Raw genomic sequence first — 25,326 nt, 5'->3', positions numbered from 1 at the left:
CTAAACTCAGGTCCTCATGCTTTTTTTTTTTTTGTTTGAGGTAGAGTCTCACTCTAGCCCAGGCAGACCTGTAATTCACTATGTAGTCTCAGGGTGGCCTCAAACTCATGGTGATCCTCCTACCTCTGCCTCCCCAGTGCTGGAATTAAAGGCATGTGCCATAATACCTAGCCAATCAAAAGGTTTTAAGTGGTTCATACAATACAAGGACAAGACACAAAACCATTGTTCTCTAAGCCATTGTTTATTGTAAATGTTACTAAGATTAGATAAATATTTAAGGAAGCCTTATTGTTATTTTAAATTTTTTTATTGTATTTATTTGTAAGCAGAGAGAGAGAGAGAGAGAGAGAGAAGGGAGACAGAGAGAATGTCTAGCCACTGCAAACTCCAGATACATGTGCACCTTGTGCATCTGGCTTACGTGGGTCCTAGGGAATAGAACCTGGGTCCTTTGGCTTTGTAGCTACATGCCTTAACCTCTAAGCCATCCCTCTAGCCCAAGGAAACCTTATTATTGTAAAGGAGAATAAGGTACCAATTTTACTTCAGGGAATTGAATTTTGACCTTAGGAATTTTAGTAACCTACAGCTAACTTAGTTATATCCATTTTATATTCCTTTTTATACCATAATCTAACATTCTAGTTTTGTCCTCATCTTAAACAATTAAATTTTATTTATTTACGTGTGTTGGTTTGAATTAGGTGTCCCTCTTGAATTCATGTGTTTTGAATGCTTAATTCCCAGCTGATGGCAATTTGGAAAGTGCAGCTTTGACCATCAGTTTGACAGTGTTTGTTGATATACACATCTGTTGTTGTTTTCCACCTGATGTAGGCCAGGAGGTGATGTCCACCCTTTGCTCATACCACATTTCCCCCTGTCATCATGAAGCTTACCTTCAAGTCTGTATATCAAAACAAACTTTTTTCTCCCCCATGTTAGTTTTGGTCAGGTATCTTATCCCAGCAATGAGAAGGTAATTGCAAAAGAAAATCTGATACCAAGAAGTAGGGTCATTGCTGCTAGAATCCAGACTGTGGCATTTGGCCTTTTGGAAGTGATTTATGGGAGGGAAATGGAAGGATTTGAAACCTTGGACTAAGAGATGCTTTATAATGTTGAAGGCAGAGTTTGATGGATCATTCTGGCCAAAGTTGAAAGACCTGAATTAACTGAGAACTGCGCACTTTGAGTTTTGGTTGATGAGGGGAAGAAATAATCTTTTTAAAAAAGATATTTTATTTATTTATTTGAGAAAGAGGAAGAGAGAGAGAGAGAGAGAGAGTATGCCAGAACCTCTAGCCACTGCAAACAAACTCCAGACACATGTGCCTCCTTGTACATCTGGCTTACATGGGTTCTGGAGAGTTGAACTGGGATCTTTTGGCTCTGCAGATGCCTTAACCATTAAGCAATCTCTCCAGCCCAAAGAAATAATCTTGTCTGTACTGGGCTAGAAGCAGTTTGGTGAAAGAGGCTTGCTGCATTCTTCTCATGTCCTGAGAACCTATGCTGGGTTGCTTTGCATGTAAATGCACTGGTATGAGCAGATGGATATGGAACAGAAAGAAATGGAAACATTGGACTGAAACTGTTGCCCATTTAGCTGTAGCTGCTTGAGAGATCATGACCATTGGAATTGGGCCAGCTGTCCGGCACCGGGACAGCAGAAAAAAAAAAAATGCTCACTCTTTTGAAAGTAAGGGGCCACAGTGCTAAAGGAGTTTTCCTGATCTTCAAAGTTGGCTTTATTCCCCCCTGGATTAACAAATTTGGTAGCCTACCTTGTACTATGGAACATAAAATGCTGGAAACAGAGGGTCATTGGATTTGCAATGTGTGTGTGTGTTTGTTTGTTTTTTTTTTTGAAATGGCTACTGAGTGATGTGAAACAGGCTTGTAGGATTCCCTGTGTAGAGACTTGATGGAGCCATCATATGTACAAACTGTGGTTTTTAGTATAGACCCAACTACGTTTTGGATATATTAACACTATGGGACAGATGCCAAAGGGTATTGAGGGCTTGGGATGGAGTTTTTCCCAGGCTATGAACATCCCAACTGAAGAGGTGGAATTGGAACTCCTGAGACAATCACTGGTTAGAGATGTTGGACTTGGAGCTACAAGATTTGATGTTTGCCCTATTTGTTTTATATCTTGTGTTGGTTCAATCTTTCCTTACTAAGGCCAATGACATCTTTTGCAGTGTGAATGTTTACTCTGTCCCATTATGTCATTTGGGTTTTACAGCTCAATTAAAAAATCTTGGACTGTGGTGATGTTTCAACAGTATTGTGATTGATAAAATCTATGGAAACTTTTTGTCAGCTGGTCTACAGGGAGAAGGTTTTCAGATAAGCTCCCAACTTGATTTCTCAGTGATCATGCAGCCCAAACATGTAGAGCCTTCAGCAATAGGGTCTTACCATCTAGTTCTGATGAGAAACCAAAAGCCTTGAAAATGGCCTGTAATGTTTTGGTGGCATCAGGGACATTCCTGGCCAACAATTCACTTGAAGGTATCCCACCCTGGCACTGAAATTTTTCTAGTAATAATCTATGGCTTCTGGGTGTGTCACTGTCCAAAATAGTAGGTTTCCATATGGCTTATTCATAACACCTTAAATTTTAATTTTAACCCTCCCCCTACCCTTCCTTTACTCAGTCTCTTCCACTGACCTCACTTAGGCTATTCCATCCCCAGTGTATTAGTCAGGGTTCTCTAGAGGAACAAGAACTGCTAGAATTGATTATTTTCAAAAGGGAATTTATTGGATTAGTTTACGGTAGTCCAATAGCAGTTGCAGGCCTGAGAATCTACGAATCTGGTAGCTGCTCAGTCCACGTGGCCAGATGCCTCAGAAGTTCTGATCTGGCACTGCAGTTGGTGCCGGAAGATCTGGAGGCTTCCTGAGGAGCCACTGGGTTCTGATCCACACGGGTCTTCAGTTGATGCTGGTCTTCAATCCATGCTGGAAGGCAGCAAGCAACTCTTGCAGCCCAGTGGGAAGAAGGAAGGGCTCTTTTCACCCAGGGGTGGAATGTGGTTTGACTCAGGTGTCCCCCATAATCTTAGGTGTTCTGAATGCTAGGTCCCAGCTGATGGAGATTTGGGAATTAATGGCTTCTAGAGGCAATGTATTGTTGGGGGTGGTATTATGAGTGTCATAACCAGTTTCCCCATGCCAGTGTTTGGCACAGTCTCCTATTGCTATTGTCCACCTTATGTTGGCCAGGGGGTGATGTTCACCCTCTTCTCATGCCATCATTTTCCCCTGTCATTGTGGAGCTTCCCCTTGAGCTTGTAAGCCAAAATAAACTTTTTTTATTCCCCACAAGCTGCTCTTGGTTGGGTGATTTCAACCAGCAATGTGAACCTGACTGCAACAGTAAAGTGGTACCAAGGAGTGGGATTGCTGCTAGACACCTGACTGTGTGGCTTTGGCCTTTTGGAGATGATTTTCAAGAGGAATGTGGGAGGATTTGAAACCTTGGCCTAAGAGATGCCTTGCAGTGCTGTAAGTACAGCTTGATGGACTATTTTGGTCAGAGTTGAAAGACCTGAATGCAGTATGAACTATGGACTGTGAGGTTTGACTTATGAGGGTGAGAAAGAGCTTTGCCTGGAATGGGCTAGCAGTTTGTGTGAAAAGCTTGCTCTCATGCCCATGTCCTGAGAAGTTGTGCAGGGTTGCTTTGTGTAGAAATGAACTGGTGTGGGCAGAGGGATATGCTCAGAAAGAAAAATCTTTGGACCTAAACTACTGCCTGTTCACCTGCAAATTGTTGGAGAGATTACAACCATTGAGATTGACCTGCATTGGGGCAACAGGAAGAATATAGACTCTTTTGAAGGGGCCTGAGTGCTCAAGGAGTGTCCTGTTCTTCAAAATCTGCTTTACTTTCCCCCAGATTAACAATTTGGCACCCTACCTGGTATTATGGAGTATAAGAAATTCAGGAAAGAAAGGGTCATTGAGAGTGCTACATGGTCTTGTGTTTTGGAAATGGCCATGGACAGTGTGAAGCAGGTTTGCTGGATGCCTTCATGGAGACCCAATGGGGCCATGAGGGTGAACCATGTATTGCAGTGGAAACCCAGTGGAGATGCCAGGACCACAAGATGGCTGCTAAGGAAAGCTGCTGGCCCCGATGAAGTTTTCCAGGACTGTGAGTAGCTTAGCTGGAGGGGAAGAATTGGAATTCCAGAGACTTGTTGCTGGTTAGAATTAGTGGACTTGGAGATTTGGCACTGGCTAGAGTTGTTGGACTTGGAGCTACAGAGTTTGGTGTTTTCCCTGTTTAAATCATGTATTGGTTGAATATTTCTTTGCTATGCTCAGTACCATCTTTTGCAGTGTGAATGTTTATTCCATGCCATTATGGTTTTTTTGGGGGGGATTTTTTTGGTATTATGACTAAGTTAAAAGACATTGGACTGTGGGTATGTTTGAACATCATTGGAATTGATAAAAACTATGGGGACTTTTAAAATTGTACTGAATGTATTGTATTTTGTATCATGTATGGGTATCAGTTTATTGTGGCCAGGGGCGGAATGAGTAATCTGTTCATCTATTTATATATATATAATATCTCATTAAGCACTTCTTTCTTAATAAAATAAATGTATTACAAATGAAAAACTAGGAAGCTATATCTGATACACTGAGGACATGTATATTAAAACAAATATCTAATAGCTGTAAAAAAGGCAAAATATATTAGCAGTTCTGTGTTTTCTAAACACATTTAAATTAACTATTTATAAGGCTTTATTTTTTCTTTTCTTTTTGGTTTTCTGAGGTGGGGTCTTGTTCTAACCCAGGCTGACCTCCTATCTCTGCTTCCCAAGTGCTGGGATTAAAGGTGGGTGCCACCACACCTGGATAAATTCATACTTAAAAATTTTTTTTTTGGTTTTTCAAGGTAGGGTCTCACAACACAGAGATAAGTTATTGTTCCTAATACGTTGTAAAAGAGAAATTATATTTATGGCATAATGAAATACACCAGTATTACCTTAAATTTAAGAAACCTTTGTTAGCCTATGTAAGCAGACTAAGCAGGTTTTGAAATGACTTCTTTTTTTTTTTTTAATTAACCCCAATTTTTTTAGACTTGCATCTCTCTTGGCTAATAACTTTAAAAAATTTGTTTTTCAAGAGTCAGTAGCAATCAAAAGTCATCTTACAATGTTTATATTTACATACACATACATACACATCTTACATGAGACATGCCAAGGATAGTAATTTTAGTATATAATAAGTCTTCAAAAGTATAAAAATAGGGCTGGAGGGATGGCTTAGCAGTTAAGGTGTTTGCCTGAAAAGCCAAAGGATCCAGGTTTGATTCCCCAGGACTCACGGTAGCCAGATGCACAAGGGGGCCTGTAGCTCATTTGCAGTGGCTGCAGAACCTGGTGTGCCCATTCTCTCTCTCTCTCCCTGTTTCTCTGTCAAATAAATAAATAAAAATAAAATATTTAAAAAGTATAAAGTAAAATGGCCACAGATTTTATTAGTTATTTTTAGGAATTTTGGGGGCAGATTGAGTTTTCTCTCACATAAGACAATTATATGAAAACATATAACACCGATTGTATTTCTCATTAAAGAAAGGAGAAAGTTTAAAATTTCTACATCTTATTGTTTGGTTTTTTGAGGTAGGGTCTCACTGTAGCCCAGGCTGACTTGGAATTCACTATGTAGTCTCAGGTAGCCTTGACCTCATGGCAATCCTCCTACCTTTGCCTCCAGAGTGCTGGGACTAAAGGCAGACACCACCATGCTTGACTCATTTCTATATCTTTGAGTTGTAAGAGATGTAAGAAAAGCCTAGTCATTGCGAAAAGATCAAAAGTGAAGCTTGTTATGAAGAATTAGATTTCTAGCTTTCCTTGTGTAAGATCTAATGGGGATGAGACTTTTTTTTAATAAGTAAAAACTATTAATATAGAATGGAATTCCCCCCCCCAATCTCATAATCTATCTATCTATCTATCTATCTATCTATCTATCTATCTATCTATCTATTTGTCGAGATAGGGTCTTGTTCTTGCTCAGGCTGACCTGGAATTCACTATGTAGTCTCAGGGTGGCCTCAAACTTGGGGTGAGTCTCCTATCTCTGTCTCCCAAGTGCTGGGATTAAAGGTGTAAGCCACCACACCCAGCTAATCTTTTTCTTAATATGGAGTTTTGTTGGGCTTAGAGATGTAGAAGGAAGAGGTAAAGTCATAGAAAGAAAGATGAGAGTAAAGGCCTGAGAATTGTTAGACTTCTCAGAATTTATCTTTAGTTATAATACAACTTCTATCTTATTAATTTCTTATTTATTTTTAGCATTTTCTTTTAATTTAGATTTTTATTTTTTTAGATTTATTTTAATAGATTCATTGTATTTGTTTATGAGAGACAGAGCGAGAGAGAGAATGGGTACATCAGGGCCTTAGCCTCTGCAGACAAACTCCAGATGCATGACCCACCTTGTGCATCTGGCTTATGTGGGTATTGGAGAATTGAACTTGTGTCTTTAGACTTTGAAGGCAAATGTCTTAACAGCTAAGCCATCTCTCCAGCCCTATATGTAGTATTTTAAACTCTCATTAATTAACTAAGTTACCATTTTAATCATTTTTATTTTTTAATGTGTGTTTTAAATTCCAATTGAAGTAGGCTACCTAGCCATGATCTTTAATTTTATTTCCTGGGCCTTTTAGTTTAGCATGTAAAATACTGATTTAGAGATATTATATGTTCTCCATTAAGGGGATCATAAAGTCAAGTTATTTGTCCATTTTCTCAATACTCATAAAGTTGAATTAACACAGTTATCTAACATAAAATCAGCTATGGTATCCAATGGCAGTTTTTCTCCATTCACTCCTACCTTGAATTTCTGTTTCTAATTTGCTCCTGAAAACTACAAGCTTCTCTATGTTACCTACAGTATTCTCCCTGACACCTCCACACTAGTGAGCTAAAGGAAACAGGTGCTTCTTATTTTCCGTATCTTTATGATCAGGCACACATAGAATGCTTAACCTGAATGTGAGAAGGTTGCAATAAGCAGGAGATGGCACTGAAAAACACAAATTAGATCCTGGAGAGGTGGCAAGGGGGAAAAACAAAGGCTACATGCTAACAAATTCACAAACTGGATATTCTGAAAATGAAAACAAACCGAGTGGTCTGAAACCAAAGACCAAAGTAACCAAAATGGGTACCTTAAAAACCAACTAAATGCTCTAAAAGCATACAGAAAAAGCTACCCAAACAGATATGATCTTAATAACCAAGATAACCAGTTTTGAATAAACTGTCAACCAAAGCAAGGGATGTCCAAAACCCAGAAGGAATCCACCAACATCCACCTCAAGATGCAACTCTAAATGGCTGGACATACGGGACCCATGTTGTTACCAGGCACCAAACTAGATGACTCCTCAAGTGAAAGTGAATCATCCTTGGGTCCCCACATTCAGGTGCCAAAAACTGTTGATGCAAAAACACACCTCTCATCTCAGTGGAAATAAATAGTTTATTCCGGTCACAAATATGAGTGACCATGGCCTAGGAACACTGATTTTGGTTTCCCCAAACACCATTGTGGTGGTTTGGATAGATGGCCCCCAACATATTCAGTTTTTTATTTGTTTATAGTTTGCATCTGCAGCCACCTGGCTGGAGGCAATGCCACTTGATGGATCTTAAGGTGTGGTGGTGGGTTTCAGATTTCAATCTAAAGATATGCAAAGTGTGCCTAGCGGGAGTTCCTAAAGTGTGCTATTTGGCTTTTGGCTTTTAGGCTTGTGCTTCTCTCTGTCTGCTTGGGCCTGTTAAGGCAGACCAGCTTCTTCTGCCATTATGTTACTTCCCCTGGATCTGTAAGCTTCAATAAATTCCTTCTTCCATAACTTTGCCTGGTCTGGAAGTTTATCTCAGTGAACCTGAAGCTCTCTGCTACAACCATGTTCCAATGTGGTAACAGTTTCATAAAGTTCATATAGTAGCAGAACAAAGAAAGTTGTAAGTTAAGGCATTTTTTTTCAGATACATTGGTGGAAATTTCAGAGAGGTTATAGAAAAGCAGAGTAATCTCTGCTATAGATCTCAGATGCTACCTGATGATGATGATGTGCTTCCTTAGTCTGTGGCTGGTGAAAGCTAAAAGATCTGTTTGTACATTCCAAGAAGGATTTTATCTGATAAGTCCAAGAATGTTAGCTCACACATAGAGATAAGAAATGGCTATTTAAGGGATAAAGATAGTTCCCAAGATAATTTGGCTCCAAACCTACTACATTCTAGCTCTCCACAATCACAGAAGTTCTAATCAGTCAATCAGCCATAGAGATGTTTAACATAGGTGTGGATTCTTGTCTGGGAACTTTTGTACATACACACACAGTTGCTTACCAATTCATCTCCCCTATATTTTGGACAGGAATCACCATTTTTAGATGTATTCTACTTTCCTCCTTATGGTCACTTCACCCTTTTTGAAAATGACTGGTTTAGTAACAGGTATAATGAAATTTAGGTCACTGAGATGTGAGGGGAACAGTATGCTGGGGGAGGAGTGTCCAGAAAAAAAAAAATTTCCTGAGTGATATAAAGAAACACACAGGAAGGGATACCTTCCTGTCTTCCAAATGAATTGTGACTCATTTGAATGCAAGGCCTGAACTTCCACAGTCACCTTGTGTCACAGTCAGGTTTGCATTGCTGTTAGAAATCTCCCAACCAAGAGCAGCTTGTGGGAAAAAGAGGTTTATTTGGGCTTACAGGCTCGAGGGAGAAGCTCCATGATGGCAGGGAGAACGATGGCATGAGCAAAGGGTGGATATCATGACCTGGCCAACATAAGGTGAACAATAGCAACAGGAGAGTGTGCCAGACACTGGCAAGGGGACACTGGGTGTAACACCCATAAGCCCGCCCCCATCAATACACTGCCTCCAGGAGGCATTAATTTACAAATCTCCATCAGTTGGGAACCAAGCATTCAGAACACCTAAGTTTATGGGGGACACCTGAATCAAACCACCACACCTTGTGACCATGAATGTTGCTAAACAATATGCTGAGGGTTGCAGAAAAAATATCAGGATTTTTTTTTAATTTTTAAATTTTTATTTATTTATTTGAGAGCGACAGACACAGAGAGAAAGACAGATAGAGGAAGAGAGAGAGAATGGGCGCGCCAGGGCTTCCAGCCTGTGCAAACGAACTCCAGATGTGTGCGCCCCCTTGTGCATCTGGCTAACGTGGGACCTGGGGAACTGAGCCTTGAACCGGGGTCCTTAGGCTTCATAGGCAAGCGCTTAACCACTAAGCCATCTCTCCAGCCCTGCAGCCATATTCTTTGCCAGCATAAACTATGAACTGCTTCTAGCCCAGTTCCTTATAGAGTCCTTATGTCCCTCTAAAACCTCATGAGCCAAGCCTCCAATGTCTGTATTTCTTTTGGCATTCTGACCACCAAAATCAAGTTCTGTTTATAGCATTCTAGGGCTTTTCTAGACCAAAGTTTTAAATTCTTCCACATTCCTCCTCCAAAACTAGTTTCAAAGGCCTATGGACTCTATTGTCATGTTTATCATAGCAATGACCCCACTCTTAGCACCAAATGTTTGTATTAGGTACTTTGCACATTGCTGTGAACAAATACATGACAATATGTACCTTGAGGAAGGAAAAGTTTTATTTTTTTTTCCAGTTTACAGTTCCAGGGAGTATAGTCCATCATAGTAGAAAAGTCAGGGTGGCAGCAGTAGGAGGAAGGCTGGTCAGACTGCATCTATAGTCAGGAAACAGAGACAGAACAGAAAGCGTACTGGCCTAGTAAAACCTTGAGTTTTACCCCACTGACCCACTTCCTCCAGCAATGCTCCTCCTCCTACACTTTCCACAACTTTTCCAAACAGTGCCACCAGCTGGAGACCAGGTGTTCCAACACAGGCCTATAGGAGACAGTTTACATTCAAAGCACAATACCTCCTCTTTCTACTGAAAACAATAGACATTCCAGAGAAACTGTAATAATATAGGCCAGGAAATAGAAGACTAGAAAAAAAAGTTAGAGAAGTAAATCAGCAATAATGGTATAAAAACATTTTATTTCTCTGTCAGAGGAAAGAAGATAATAAACGTTTCCTTAGTATTTCCATAGTGAACACCCAAATGAATATAATCTACAGCAAACAATACATAAAAGGTTAATTTAGACATGTAGAAACCATTTGGCATGTGTGAAAAGTACCTATTTTCTTAATGGTGGACTGGAAGGTATTCTTTGGACAATCACACACATAATTTGAAAATGCTATCATAATTTTCCTGGAAGTCTGTGGGAAAATTCAGAGGTAAGATGAAATGTATGTTCTCAAGGAGTTCTGGATATAGCTTAGGGGTGGGAGGATCAGGAGGTGGTGGATAAAAACACAAATGAGTCTGATCCTAGGAACTCTGAAAACTCAAATGTGGTAAGAGTGTTATAAGATAGATTAATTTTGATTAGAGAGAAGGAGATTTACCTGGGTGCTAAAATCTTTTGGTTATTAGAATAGTTAATAATATCTGCTAAGTGAGGAAGCATATATTGTGATTCCAGCACTAGAGAGACTGAGGCAGGAGCATGAATTCAAGGCCAGACTGGGCTACACAACAATATGCCATCTCGGAAACAAAACAACCAACCAAAACAAATTGTTGGTGACATCATAGCTAAAACTATGAGAGTTCTGAGGAGGAATAGGGAGGGGAAGAGAAGAAAGAAGTACTGGACGTGGTGGAGCAAGGGGAAGAGAAAGAGGAGGAAGAGGCTGGAGTAGAGAGAAGACATTTTCAGGCAAAGCCCACATTTGGCACATTCAAGCAAAGGACAAGTGGAGCCCAGGAAGGAATCAGAAGGCATATCTGGAAGAACAGGAAAAGATGAGCAATGCAAATTTTCAGAAACCAAGATGAAGAAGAGTCTGAGAGAAGACAGAAAGTCTCTTCTTGGACGCTTCATTCCTTTTGGCCTGGATTAAGGTAGTAGAAACTAGGGCTTTCAGTTGGGGTATATTGGAAGAGGTCTTTTCCTGAAATAGCCACTGGGAGGCAGCAGCAGTAGCTGCAGTTGTGTTCACGGCCATGCAGAAGCCTAGCATGAAATCAGATGAACCTATCACACACCTAAGTTAGTTTAGGACCAGGAAGGGCTTTTCTAGTGTGACACTTCCTCTTGGGTGCGCACCAAGCTTCAAGTCACAGTTCACTTCCCTGAAGAGGTCAGGTTCATCCTTGGGAACAAAGTAATGTTAAACAAACAGAAAAGAGAGAACACCATATATAAGCTTGCAGCATTTTATGACTTATAGAATGTTTTCATGCCTACCAAACAATTCATATTCAGAAAACACTAAAAGGTTAGGATTACTATCCCCATTTCACTGGTGAGGAAATTATGTCACAAGAAAAAGCCCATCACATAGATAATAAGCAGAACAAAGATTTGAACTCAAATGTGGCTCCAAACATCTGGACTTTTTATGCAGCATCCTAGTAATCAATGGTCCAGAATTCAGGTTATACCCAATTCTCAATTCTCCACTTCTACTTTTATCCCACATGCTACTCTATCACAGGGCAGTTTCTAAGATTCTCCCATCTATGACTGTAAGCTTTCTAGGAGACCTAAACCCCAGATTCTTTTATTTTTTTATTGACAACTTCCATAATTATAAACAATATCCCATGGTAATTCCCTCCCTTCCTCAACTTTCCCCTTTGAAACACCACTCTCCATCATATCACCTCCCCCTCTCAATCAGTCTCTCTTTTATTTTGATGTCATCATCTTTCCTACTATTTTGATGGTCTTGTGTAGGTAGTATCAGACACTGTGAGGTCATGGATATCCAGGCCATTTTGTGTCTAGGGGGAGCACGATGTAAGGAGTCCTACCCTTCCTTTGGCTCTTACATTCTTTCTGCTCCTCTTCCACAATGAACTGAGAGCCTTAGAAGGTGTGATAGAGATGTTTCAGTGCTGAGCACTCCTCTGTCACTTCTCAGCACCATGGTGCCTCCTGATTCATCCCAAGGTCACTGCCATCTGAAAAGAGAAGCTTCTCTAACCAAAAGTGGGAGTACCATTAATATATGGGTATGAACATTAAGAGAAGTGCTTACTGTGCAGTTTGGTGAGCATAGTACATATATTTAGCTAGATAGCAGCAGACGTTATACTCCTAGGGTTCATGACTACCCCTGTTGTAGGTTTTCAGTATCAGGGATGTATTCCCTCCCATGGAGTGGGCCTCCAGTCCAATTAGAGGGCAGTTGGTTTTCCCCCATAACAGATGTGCCACTATTGCACCCATTGGTTCATTTGGCCTGGCTGGCCAAATATAAGGCTTGCAGTGTCCACTGTTGGGTATCTTCACTGATGATTTCTCTCTGTCCCATTTGAACTGCATGCAGAATGGCTTCTTCCAGCTTTCTGTCAGCTGGCCTACATGGAGGAGGTTATCAGCTCAGTTCCAATGAGATTTCTCAATGGCCTTGCAGCCCAAGTATGTGGAGTCTTCAGCAATAGGGTCTTACCATCTATTCCTGGTGGGAAACCAAGGGCTTTGGTAATGGCCTACAATGTTTTGGGTGCATCAGGGCCCTCCCTGGCCAACAACTCAACAGGAAGGTATCCCATCCCTGGCACTGAAAATTTTCTACTAACAATCTATGGCTCCTGAGTGTTCCATCGTCAAAAAAATTAGGTTTCCATATGACTTATGTATATCCTCTTAGATTTTGATTAGCCTCCCTCCACCTTTCCTTTACTCGATCTCTTCCCCTGACCTCAATTAGGCCTTTTCACCCCCATTAACCTTTTCTTCTACTTACATATATACAATAGGATCCTATTAAGTTCACCTCCCTCTCTTTCTATTCCCTTTATATCTCCTTTCTAGCTTACTGGCTTATGCTACTGAGTTTTATTCCTACTTACACAGAAGCCCAATCATTTGTAGCTAGGATCTACATATAAGAGAGAACATGTGACACTTGGCTTTCTGGGCCTGGGTTACTGCACTTAGTATAACCCTTTCCAGATCTATCCATTTTCCTGAAAATTTCATAACTTCATTTTTCTTTACTGCTGAGTAGAACCCCATTGTGTAAATGTGCTACATCTTCATTATCCACTCATCAGTTGAGGGACATCTAGGCTGGTTCCATTTCCCACCTGTTGTGAATAGAGCAGCAGTAAACATGGTTGAGCATGTATCTCTAAGGTAATGAGATGAGTCCTTAGGACGTGTGTGTGTGTGTGTGTGTGTGTGTGTGTATGTATGGTATAGCTGTAGACCCCAGATCCTGTAGTCTCCTTTGCAGGCCTGCCTCCTCTTATCTTCTCCAGGAGCCAGCTAGGTAACATTCTTGAGACCTGAGGATCAGGTTCTGAGTCTTCAACTTGAAGTGGATTCTGTTCCAGCCTGCTTACCCCTCCCTACAAACACTGTTCACCTTATCCTCAGAGTCTTTCAGACCCAGTTTACCTAAGGCAGTGTGTCTGACATAATAGCCTCGGTTAGCTCCAGAAGCCCCAGACCTACTGCTACAGACAGTTCTCTTGGCATTAGGCTGTTGAAAAAAATCTAGATTCGCTCTCCATGCCTTCTCCACTGTATTGAGACCAGTGTCTCTGGGAGTGACAGAGACAGATGAGTGCCTTGTAGGAGGGGTGAGATGTATAAAGGAAGCTCATTGGCTAGCATCCACAGTTGGGCATGAGCTGCCTCCTGGCCACCTGCTCTCACATGGGTCACAAGCATCTCAAACTGTATATTCTAAACAATACTCTCCATCTTTCCTCAGCCATGCTCCTTAGCCTTCTCTACACCTGTTAACTGGACCTCTGTTCTTCTTGTTGCTCAGGCAATCAAACTTGGGGTTATTTTCTTTTGCAGGTATGTTTAATATGTGCATGGGAAGTGTGGTGCATGCATGTGTGAGTGCAGACACATGTGCTACAAACATGCACATGTGGCAACCAGAGAAGAATATCAGGTGTCCTCTATAATGCTCAGCCATATGTTTCCTTGAGATGGGATCTCTCATAAACTTGGAGCTACTATTTTCAGTAAGGCTGGTAAATCAGTGAGCCCCAGTGATTCTCCAGTCTCTGATCCCCACAAGACTGGGGTTACAGGTGTGCATGGCCATATACAGCTATTTACATGGGTGACAGGAAACCAAACTTAGGATGAATCAGACCTCTAAGGCCCTCATGCTTATGTGGTAATTGCTCTTACCCAATTAGACATCTCTCCAGATCCTGGAGTCATTCTTTTTCTTTTTCTTTTTCTTTTTTTTTTAAACAGGATCCCACTATGTATCCCAGGTGTTGAACTTGCAGTAATCCTCCTGACTTAGCCTTCTAATACAAGAATTACAAAGATGCGGCTACACTTGGCTTGGAGTCATTCCAGACTCCCCTCTTTCTCTTATATTTACACCAGAACATTCCACCTCTATGCCCAATGTTTCACAATTGCATAATTAAGATGTGGTACATTTACATAATGGGATTCTACCCAGGAGTAAGGAAAAATATATAATGAAATTTGTAGGAAAATGGACAGACGTGGAACAGATGATACTAGGTGAACTCACACAAGCACAGAAAGATAAACATTGCATGTTCTCCCTCATCTGTGGTTCCTAACATGGAACAGCTTGAGTTCACCTGACATGCAACTCAAGGGAAGATAATAGAGATAGAAGGGGTTGGGGGAGGGGAATGTGAGGGTGGATGGAGATATATACAAAATTAAATCCAAAATGAATTGGTACCATAGAAATCTTCCTCCTGGGTAGTAGACTAAAAGATAAGGTAAAAAGTAAGACCCTATTGCCGAAGACACCACATGCTGCTGTCACAGAACATCAAAAGATCTGGCTGGAATCTGGAAGGAAGCCAGTTCCCAGAAGGTACTGGAAAGTGCTACATGAGGTTCTGGGGGAAAATGGCCAACAATGTTGTGATCAAGCAGGGGACACTGCTATAGGAAAGCAACCAGCCTGACAAGACTTAGACACCTGTGCAATGGTGGCACCCAGCCTAGGTGGCTAACTAATGGCTTTCTGATTGACTAAGAGATCTACTCAGTGGAAAGGAATTCATCACTGGAACTGGGAACAGAGTCAGAATCCTATGGAGACCATGATTATGGCCAAAACAGAGGCTACACCTGTCAAAATCTCTCTAAATCAACAATGCTTATCTGCTTTAACATATGCTGGTCTCACTTTCTGTTTGAAAACTGTTTTTTTTTTTTTTCTTTTTCAGAAGGCAGCAAGAATGGAGGTCAACCAAAATTTATCCACAAGACCAGAAAGATAGCAGACTCCCTGGCATTATCATTATCTAGGGCCCAAATGAAACCACAGAGGAATTGACAAGATGAGCAAGAGTGCTGCCATGGCAAGCCTGACAACCTGGGCCAGGGTGAAGGAGACAGACACTGAGGATACTTAAAATGAACCCAAGCAGATATTCAGAAGCTGCTGACAGCTCAACACTAATATAGACTTAAAGCACATCCACCAAGGCTCAGGGAATTTTGTGGAAGAGGGGTGGAAAGATTGTAAGAGCCAAAGGGTGGGAGGGGATATTCAGAGGCATTGACCCCCCCCCCCACACACAATGACTGACTGCTGCGCTCACAGCTCATAACTCACAACCCCATGGTGAATACCAGCAATCCCACTGAAGAGGGCCCTCAGTGGAATGGGAGCAGGGAGGAGGAAAATGATGGTACCAACACATGATGTGTCCATATAAAGATTCTACTTAAAAAAAAAAGAAAATACCACCTCTATTTTAAAATTTTATTCAGAATCTGACCACTTCGTACCACCTGTACCACCCTGGCCCACACAGCCATCATCTTGTCATCATCTTGCCTGTTATTCCCTGTGCCACGAGCCCTGCAGTCTATTTTCAACATAGAGATTCCTGGTTAGTCTTCTAGAACATGACATTTCTCTAAACCCTCAATTGCTTTCTGTCTAGTGTGAGAAGTAAAAAGTGCTTACAGTGGCCTGTAAGGGCCTTCAAATTCTTGTACCTGCCAAATGTACTAATCTCATGTTTTCTCTTCCTCTCACCACCCTGTCTTTATTCAAGTCCCCTAATTTTCAAAACATTAAACTCCTCTTTCCCTTTTTCTTCCATAGGTTCCCTCCCTCATTTATTTGTTTTGATTGAGTGAATAATAGAGTTGCATAAATTGAAAGGCAATCATAGCTATGACTTTCCAACACATCTTCAATACAATCTTTTCTATTCTCATCAACTCTGAAACCATGAATCTATATTGACTTTTTCGCATTGAGTCAGTTGCCAGTGGGACATTCCTTTATTCTTTGGTTAATTTTACAGCTAAATGAAAAGAGCTCAGTCCAACACACCTAAGATGCTTCAGCTGTACCTCGATTTTAGACCAGAACCTGTCCAGTAAATTCACAGCTAAGGAAAATGTCTCCAGGTTTAGCCAAAAAACTGAGTTAGACTAAGCAGATCTTCAAAGACCCTCATGCTTGCTGTCATCCTGAGTCCATTATCAATCAGTTTCAAGCAATAGACCGTTGGTGGACATCTGGATTCCTGTTCTCCCAGGGTATTCAGGTAGTGGAACAGTTTCTGAGAGTCATTTGTCAGTACTTCTATCATCTTGATTGACAGTGCCTGCTCCACAGCGGACCACCCTCCCCCAGCCTGTTCTCACCTCACCCTGTGACACTGATCTGAGAGGCCTTGGGGCACCAGGGCTCTCAGGGAAGCCTGAGGAGGGGCTATTGTCCAAGGTGGACGGCTCCACAGTGCCAACTGCACTGGGTCTGCCTTGGGATCAGGTCAAAGCCCCTCATTTATTTTTCTTTATAACAATGATTATACTTGATATATGTTAGCAATTAGTACCTGTCATAGTGTGGAAGCCTTACTAAGCTGCGAGTTTCTATCTATCTTCTTCATGCCTAGTGAACCAACGGCACCAAGAACTGGATCAGGCACACAAAAGACTCTCAAAAAATGTTTGTAGATCCCTTCCACAGACAGTAGCTTAGAAGAGCAAGTTATCATACCCATGGATGTTAGAGACAGGTCCAAGGCAGGCTTGCTTGGATACAGATATTGATGCTACCACTAATTAGCAAACCACTTTAAACTAACTGTGCCTTTGTTTTCTTTTTTTGTCGAGGCCTTGAGATTTTATTTTATTTTTTAATTTAAAAATTTTTATTAACATTTTCCATGATTATAAAAAAATATCCCATGGTAATTCCTTCCCTCCCCACCCCCACACTTTCCCCATGTGCCTTTGTTTTCTTATTAGCAAAGTATGGGTAGTAATAGAACATATTTGATAGAAAGCCTGTGGGGAGCCATTAATAGGTATAAAGTCCTTAGAACAGTGCCCAGCACATGGTAAGGGCTAGATAAACATTTATTATAATTAAATACATGCAGAATTAAGATATATATGAGTAGTTTAGGTTTCTCAAAGTCTTTCAATGTGTTGTCTCGCCTTTTCGCATGTTAAAAATTTATTTTCCACGTTTCTATTTACTTGCACAGACTTATATGATCTTCCTATAATTTAATTATCTCCGGTGGCTTAGTTCCTTATCGGTAAACTTTGATGTTTCCTTGTGTACTCCTTCCCACGATCATTTTGAAGTTGTTAAGTAGTTATCTCACTGGGCTCCAATTTCCCAATATGTATGCTGAGTGGGTTGGACTAGATAATCTCCAAGGCTTTTCCAGCTCTGAGTATCTACTGGGATGGGACTGGAGGAGGGACAGGCCCCACCCTGAGCTCCACCTCCTTGAATATGCCCTCTGGCTGCCAAGAGGAAAGGTGACAGAGTCAGCTGGGCTCAGCTTCAAGGCGATCAGGTAGGTGATCTGATGTGCCAGGGTTCATGGACAAAGGGTGATGATGGGGCTTTTGGACTGGAGGTAGCAGGGGTGGGTAAAGTATCAGAGGCAAATAGAGTTCAGAGAACTGGGATGGGGAGCCCGGGAAGGAGAGGTGAAGGCACTGTGGGGAGAGAGGCCCCTCATCACTAGAACAGAACTGTGCTGGGGAGTTAAACATTTGGGCCTGAGTACCACCTTCCTGCTTTAGATCATGCTGGTCAGACTCCATCCTCTTCAGCTAGCCATGCCCTGCAGGACAGGGACAGTTGTAGAATAAGAACAGGCCAAATCCATTGACTGCCTTCCGGAGCCCTACAACTGCCTCCTAAGCTAAGTTCCCTCTAAGCTGCTCCCTCCTCCCTGAGCTGAGCCAGGGAGCCAGGGTAGGGCCCAGCAGCTCCGGGTTGCACTTGGATATGCTCCTCCCAGCTCTCCCTGGTGTTTAACATTGCCGTCTCTGTTCTCCCTGAACTATTTTGTTCTATATCAGGACTCGGGGACCGGGGAAATCCAGGTACTCACTTCTGCCCTTTCCACCCCTAGGGGGCCATGAACAGTGCAGAGTCCTTGCTGCTTACATCACTAGGCCCCAGCTCAAGTTCTGGAGATGGTGAGGAGGAGCCAGGCTGCTTATTTGATGAGGAGTTCAAGTTCATCCTGCTGCCTGTGAGCTATGCGGTTGTCTTTGTGCTGGGCCTGGCCCTCAATGCCCCGACCCTCTGGCTATTCCTCTTTCGCCTGCGACCCTGGGATGCAACAGCCACCTACATGTTCCACTTGGCATTGTCAGACACCTTGTATGTGTTATCACTGCCCACCCTGGTCTACTACTATGCAGCCCGAAACCACTGGCCCTTTGGCACTGGGTTCTGCAAATTCATTCGCTTTCTCTTCTATTGGAACCTCTACTGCAGTGTCATTTTCCTCACGTGCATCAGTGTGCACCGCTACCTGGGCATCTGTCACCCACTGCGGGCACTACGCTGGGGCCGCCCTCGCTTTGCAGGCCTTCTCTGCCTATCAGTTTGGTTGGTGGTAGCTGGCTGTCTTGTGCCCTACCTATTATTTGTCACAACCAGCACCAAGGAAGCCAACATCCTGTGCCACGATACGACTCGGCCTGAGGAGTTTGACCACTATGTGCACTTTAGCTCGGCAGTCATGGGGCTGCTCTTTGGCTTGCCCTGCCTGGTCACTCTAGTCTGCTATGGGCTCATGGCCCGGCGATTGTATCGGCCCTTGCCAGGAGCTGCACAGTCATCTTCTCGGCTCCGTTCTCTCCGCACCATCACCGTGGTCCTGACTGTCTTTGCTGTCTGCTTTGTGCCTTTCCACATCACCCGCACCGTCTATTACCTGGCAAGGCTGTTGAAAGCTGACTGCCAGGTGCTGAACATTGTCAATGTGGCCTATAAGGTGACTCGACCCTTGGCTAGTGCCAATAGCTGCCTGGATCCAGTGCTCTATCTGCTCACTGGGGACAAGTATCGACGCCAGTTTCAACAGCTCTGCTGTGGTGGTGGGCCCCAGACCCGCACAACTGCCTCCTCCCTGGCACTGGTGACCCTGCATGAGGATAGCAGTTGCAGATGGACAGCCACTCACCCAAACAGTAGCTATCCTTCTTGTAGGGGAGAACGATTGTGACTCTGAGGATGAGAAATTAAGGGAAAGGGGCTGGGTTCAGAACAGAAGGGAGAGAATCCATCTACAAATGACACCTAATAAGGTGCATCAACGCCCTGTTCTTTTCAGCTCATGCCAGCAACAGTTACTCCTCTGCTTCTATTTCTTTCTCTTTGTTTCTCTCCCTTCCTGGGGGCCACTGGTCCTGTTTCTGGAGCCCCCAGTGCCTTTTCCTCATTCTGTTTCCCTTAGCACATGCATTTCACCAGGCAGAGCAGAGAATTCAACTGGAGGGATTGAGTTCAACTGGTGGGGCAAGGTCGGGATTGGCTTAACGTATCTGATGGAGATAGCCAGAATCAGGAAGTAGGGACCCTGATATATCACAGACACCATATTTGCCAATGTGTAGTATCCACACCCATTTCCTGGTTCCTTTCAAAGACAGGATAATCTTGCCTGCCAAGGTGCTGAAATAGGGCACAATACCTGCACACCTGCATGCAGGGCCCCACAGGCAGCTGGAGGTCTGGGGCTATTAAACTGCTGATCAACCACAAGATAGAGTTTTGTCATGGTGTAGAAATACTGAGAAGACTCAAAGGGCAAGGCTCAAGCTAACAGCAGCCTTTGAAACAGGAATGAGACTATTCTCTATGATACTTGCTGAGAACATGTTTGATAGCTCATGTTTAATGAAAGGAAGAGTGGATAGCTCCAGCTGACAGGGAAGGAGGAGCTCTTGGGGCCATGGCTCTAAGTTCTATTTCTGAGAGGTAAAGCAGGATTGTGCAAAAGATAGGGTACTGGGCTGGGGAAGTGGCTTAGCAGTTAAGGCATTTGCCTCTGAAGCCTAAGGACTCCAGTTTGATTCCCCAGGACCCATGTAATCCAGATGCACAAGGGGGCGCATGCATCTGGAGTTCGTTTGCAGTGGCTGGAGGCCCTGCATGCCCATTCTCTCTTTCTCTATACCTCTTCCTATCTCTCAAATAAATAAAGAAATAAATAATATTTTTTAAAAAAGATAGGGTACTGACAGGAATAGATGCCTTGAACTGGCTATTCACTGCTCTCTTCCCTTTCTCTAGCTCCAGTCCCAGAACAATGAGAAATTTGTCACCTGTTCTCTTGGATCAGGCTGTATGACTTTAAGGCTAGGGTGAGGCACTGGACTAGAATGGCTCCCCTCAGAGTTTCCCACCTATTCAGTCCACCCACTCCCCCCAGTGCTGTTTCAGCATTTATGGGCTTAGAGGATCCAGTGGCAGGGGTATGGAGTTAGTGAGCCTTGAGCAATAAGAATTCCTGGACAGGCATTTGTGAGAGGGGTGGTCTCACAATTCCAGACCTCCTCCATCTGAGATTACCTTCTCACCTATTGGTCTCTGGAATCAGACTCCAGGCTTTCCTGACTGGTCTGATCTATCACTCGTGTAATGATCCACTCAACTCATACTGGCTTCCAAAGGTGCTAATGCTCTCTCTCTCTCTCTCTCTCTCTCCCTCTTTCATAGGGGGAGGGGGAGGCTGGACTGCAGAATAAAATAACTTTAATGTTCCTGTGTTTGTAAAGAAGAGAGGTTCTTTAAAGGACTCTTCCTTTGTCCCTAGGTACCCAGGAGTCCTCCCATTAAGAATAAATGAACTAGCTTTCTCCATTCTGACCAGGCTCTCACTCTCTTGGTCATGGCCTAGAATGTTCCTCACCTGCACACTCTCCCTTTGATTTCTTTGGCCACAGCCTCCTTGCCCATCACTTCTCTTTCCCAGCAGCCCCACTCAGTGAAGCTGCTTTCTTCATTACAGCTAATTCAGCTTCCTCCATTTCTCAGATCCTATAATGCCCCAGCTTTAGTTGAGGCTAACTTCCTGAATTTCATGGTTTTCCTGCTTTAGTACTATCTTCCTTTTCACTCGACTTTCAGTTAACCACCTTTCACCTTGGGCCAATCTCCTCTCTCCTCACATTGGAGGGCAAAAGGCTGGCATGACTTATACCTTCATGCCCTGGAACATCACCTAAGTTCTCATTCCTCCTGACCTGGTGCATTTCTAGTGAATATTCCACGGCTTCTGTTTCTTATATTTTCTACCTTTCTGAGGCCCCCACTCCGTTCTACTCTTGTGAGCTCCTCAGAACTCCTTTGCTTCTTGCATAGCTGAAAAGTTAGTATACCTCAACTTCTCTCTACTCCATTCATAACTCTGCATCTATGCCTGCCCTGTCTTTCCTCCTTTCTTCCCTGAAGTCTCTGACTAAGGTCCTAATTCTTGTTCCTCTATTTATCCCTCTTCATCACTGTCGAGCTCTTCAATCACCAATGTCATACCACCATAAAGCAACAAACAAAAACGAAACATTACCACACAAACCTTTACCTTGTTATCTCTTCTATCATTCAGTTCTTCTATATTGATTTCGCTACCAAATTTCCAGGAATAATACTGTAAATCCCGTTCCCTCACCATAAAATTACTCCTTAACTTTCTGAATCCATTTCCTTCCACTTTCTGCACTCAAAACACAAATGACTGCCTCAGCATGATATTTAATGATATTTTCTCTACTTTATCCTCTTTGGCTTCTTTACTTCACTTGACTGTATTAAATCTCCTCTTAAATTTTTTTTTTCTATAAAAGCATTTGAAAAATCTCACTGTGACAACATCAAAGGAAATTTGGAGGGAAGGTATTCAACTACACTTTCAAAAATATGTTTCATTTTTTCTGTTTTATGGTTTCTCAATTTGTATATGTATGTTATAGACATATAACAATAATGTATATATTTTTTAAATTCTGTTTTAAGAACTGTTAAAAGTGTGGTGGTACATGTCTGTAATCTCAGTAGGCAGAGAAAGGATGATCATGAGTTCAAGGCTGACCTGGGCAACATAGTGAGAACCTGTTTTTAAACAAACAGATCTACAGTTTATTATAAATATTCTCCATGTTGATGCAGTCTTTTATGTTTGTTATTTCAAGAGCCATGTAAAATTACTTCCATCTGTAGATTAAAATTTGATTTCCCCCTTAATTGGATATTTTGGTAGCTCAGTTTTTCTGTGCTTTGAACATCTTAGTGTATATGGCTTTTTATTCTTTGCCATTCTGTCTCTGGGGCAAGTTCTCAGGAGTGGGATTAGCAGACCAAAGAGCTTGAATGTTTTTATGGGTTATGGCTTTCAAAATTACTACATAATTTAAAAAAAATTGTTCATTTTTATTTATTTAGTTGAGTGCAACAGAGAGGGAAAGAGGCAGATAGAGAGAGAAAATGGACATGCCAGAGCCTCCAGCCACTGCAAACAAACTCCAGATGCATTCACCCCCTTGTGCATCTGGCTAACGTGGGTCCTGATGAATCGAGCCTCAAACCGGGGTCCTTAGGCTTCACAGGCAAGCGCTTAACTACTAAGCCATCTCTCCAGCCCCATAATGTTTCATTGTCATGATGATATACAACTATTCCAGTTTCCTTGCAGTTTTAGCATCAGACATTGTGGAGAAGCTTTTTGGATTGTTAAATTTTCCTTTGTTAATTTCATGTCTTTGATTACTCATGGGTTTGAACACTTTCCCTTATGTTTAATATTTGCATCCTCCTAAAGACACCATCTTAGTGGTGCTCATATCTAAAAGTGGTATTTATTTAATACATGTGTTCATCTTCTGCAATATTGGACATTTTTATCCCATTTATTATAGTACTTTTAATTTACTTATTTCATTCCCTAGATTTAGAATCTTTTTCCTCATGCTTTTCCCTGATTACTTTCTCTCTGTAGTCTTTACTGGCATCTTTCTGTCATGTGGGGATTACTTGATTTGCTTCCCCATCATCAGATTGTTTATTTGCTCTCAGAAAGAATAAATATGTAGGTGAACACATTTGAGTTCACACCTCCTCTTTGGGAATGCCTCAGAGCTCATACAGGGCCTGATCTCACCTTCATTCTCCCGTTGAAGAAACAGACACAGTTAGATGATGTGCCTATAGGTTCACTTCTAACATATATATATATAACCTACCCCAACCGTCTTGCTCCTTTCTGTTTAAGGCAACTTCTTCAAGTCACCTGGCTCTAAAACTTGTAGAAAACTCCCACTCTTCTCTTTTTCTGTCCCACTAGGTTTGACATTGCTTTCTTTGGATTGCTGGTTATAATTAGCCGTATTTAAGAGTTCCAATGCTACCATTGTAATACTGACTCTTGTCACTTTCTCCCTGACCAAGTTTCATAGGTTCCTGTCTGGTGTTTGCTGCCATTCTCTTTCCACAGAAATGGATACTGCATAATGCACATTGCCAGATCAACACCCCCAACATTGCTTTCAGAGTTTCTCTCTCTTAACTCAAAAAATTCATGGCTCTTTACCATCTATCTGTCAAAATCCTTTAACCTGAAATTCAAGAATGCTTTTCCAATTTTACTTTCATTCTGTCTCAATACAACCCTTTCTTTTCTTTAGCTTTTAGTGTAGTAGTTGTGATTGAACACAGGGCATGTGCTCTACCACTGAACTTTATCTCTAGACTTCTCTGGGTACATGAGTCTTTTTCTTCTGACTTGTACTTTCTCATCTCTGGACTGACATGCTCCTGCCTGCTGTCTAAAATGTCCATTCTTTCTTCCCTAGCTATCCTTTTCCTACCCAGTTGCCAAGTGCCAGACACCTCACATCCTGAGATCTCTGCTGATTCATACAGTGACCTTTCTAGTTTCTATACTCTAGTATTGCTTATATTGCTAATACCTGTTAACTTCACTTACACTATTTTGAACTGTCAGTTAACCTTTGTGTATGCTTGTCTTTGCGACCTCACCTGCAAACCCTTTGAGCTAATGGGATAGAAAGCAAAGAGCAAAGGGCTGAAGATCAAGTTTGAGCCCTGATTCTGAAAATGGGGCTCAAGTGTGTCATCTTTAATGAGTCATTCACACTCTCTGGGCCACAGTTTCATCATCTGTAAAATGAAGATCACAATCTCAGCCTTTTGTAATTCTTTAGATTATGCTAAGGGTCTGCAAATCTGGAGTGCTAAACAAATATAAGTGGCTGTTATCATAGCATCCTATTTGCTTAATCAATGGTGTTTGATAAATACTTTCTGAATGATTACATGATAGTAATCCAGTTTATTGTGTCTTCTCCTGGGTGTATTTTTCCACCTTAAGGTGCTATAGGTATTTTAAGGAATTGAGGATCTAGAGGGACTTTAGGAACACTTGGGCTGAAATGGGCATTGGAAAGATATTTTGAAAGGAAGTAGGCCTATCAACATTCTTGTATTTTACTAAGTAGGTTACTTAATAATTGGTTCAAATAGATATGAAAAGAAGTGGCATATCTAAGCTTTTGTTTTCCCCACATATTTCACTGCTTCATCCCATAGTCCCTAGGTGATAGGCCAAAATACTTGACATTGTCAAGCTTCATTTTCCTCATCAATAAATTAGGATAGGAATGCCAATTTGATAGGGCTGAGGTGGTAAAGACTCCATAGGGTAATGAATGCAGAAACATCACTTGTAGTTCCTGAGGGTGGGAATGCCCTCTCAATAGTTTTCAACTTTAATGAAACCAGATGAGCAGCCAGGATTCTAGATTTGGTTCTGGCACTGCTTCAAAGTAATAAGATCACAACAAAAATGAGCTTTTGTGAGTACAAAAGGTCTAAGAACTAATCACAGAAGAATTCCCCTA

General features: G+C 42.0%; 1 protein-coding gene and 1 pseudogene across 1 annotated transcript; one reads left to right on the top strand and one right to left on the bottom strand.

The window, feature by feature from the left end:
- Nucleotides 1-16,254: 16,254 nt before the first annotated feature.
- Nucleotides 16,255-16,736, bottom strand: LOC101602316 (annotated as a pseudogene).
- A 1,800-nt stretch (nucleotides 16,737-18,536) lies between these two features.
- P2ry4 (pyrimidinergic receptor P2Y4) lies at nucleotides 18,537-19,634 on the top strand. The gene has a single exon (XM_004660982.1). The coding sequence runs from the start codon at nucleotides 18,537-18,539 to the stop codon at nucleotides 19,632-19,634; it is 1,098 nt and encodes a 365-aa protein (XP_004661039.1).
- Nucleotides 19,635-25,326: the final 5,692 nt, after the last annotated feature.

This window comes from Jaculus jaculus, chromosome X (genome assembly GCF_020740685.1).
Source record: "Jaculus jaculus isolate mJacJac1 chromosome X, mJacJac1.mat.Y.cur, whole genome shotgun sequence".
Lineage (NCBI taxonomy): Eukaryota > Metazoa > Chordata > Mammalia > Rodentia > Dipodidae > Jaculus > Jaculus jaculus.
Note: the sequence above shows the minus strand (reverse complement) of the source record. Positions and strands in the feature narration are given on the sequence as shown.

Bases quoted from the DNA above. Each gene is read 5' to 3' on its own strand.
- P2ry4 (XM_004660982.1), top strand. From the start codon at position 18,537: ATGAACAGTGCAGAGTCCTTGCTGCTTACATCACTAGGCCCCAGCTCA.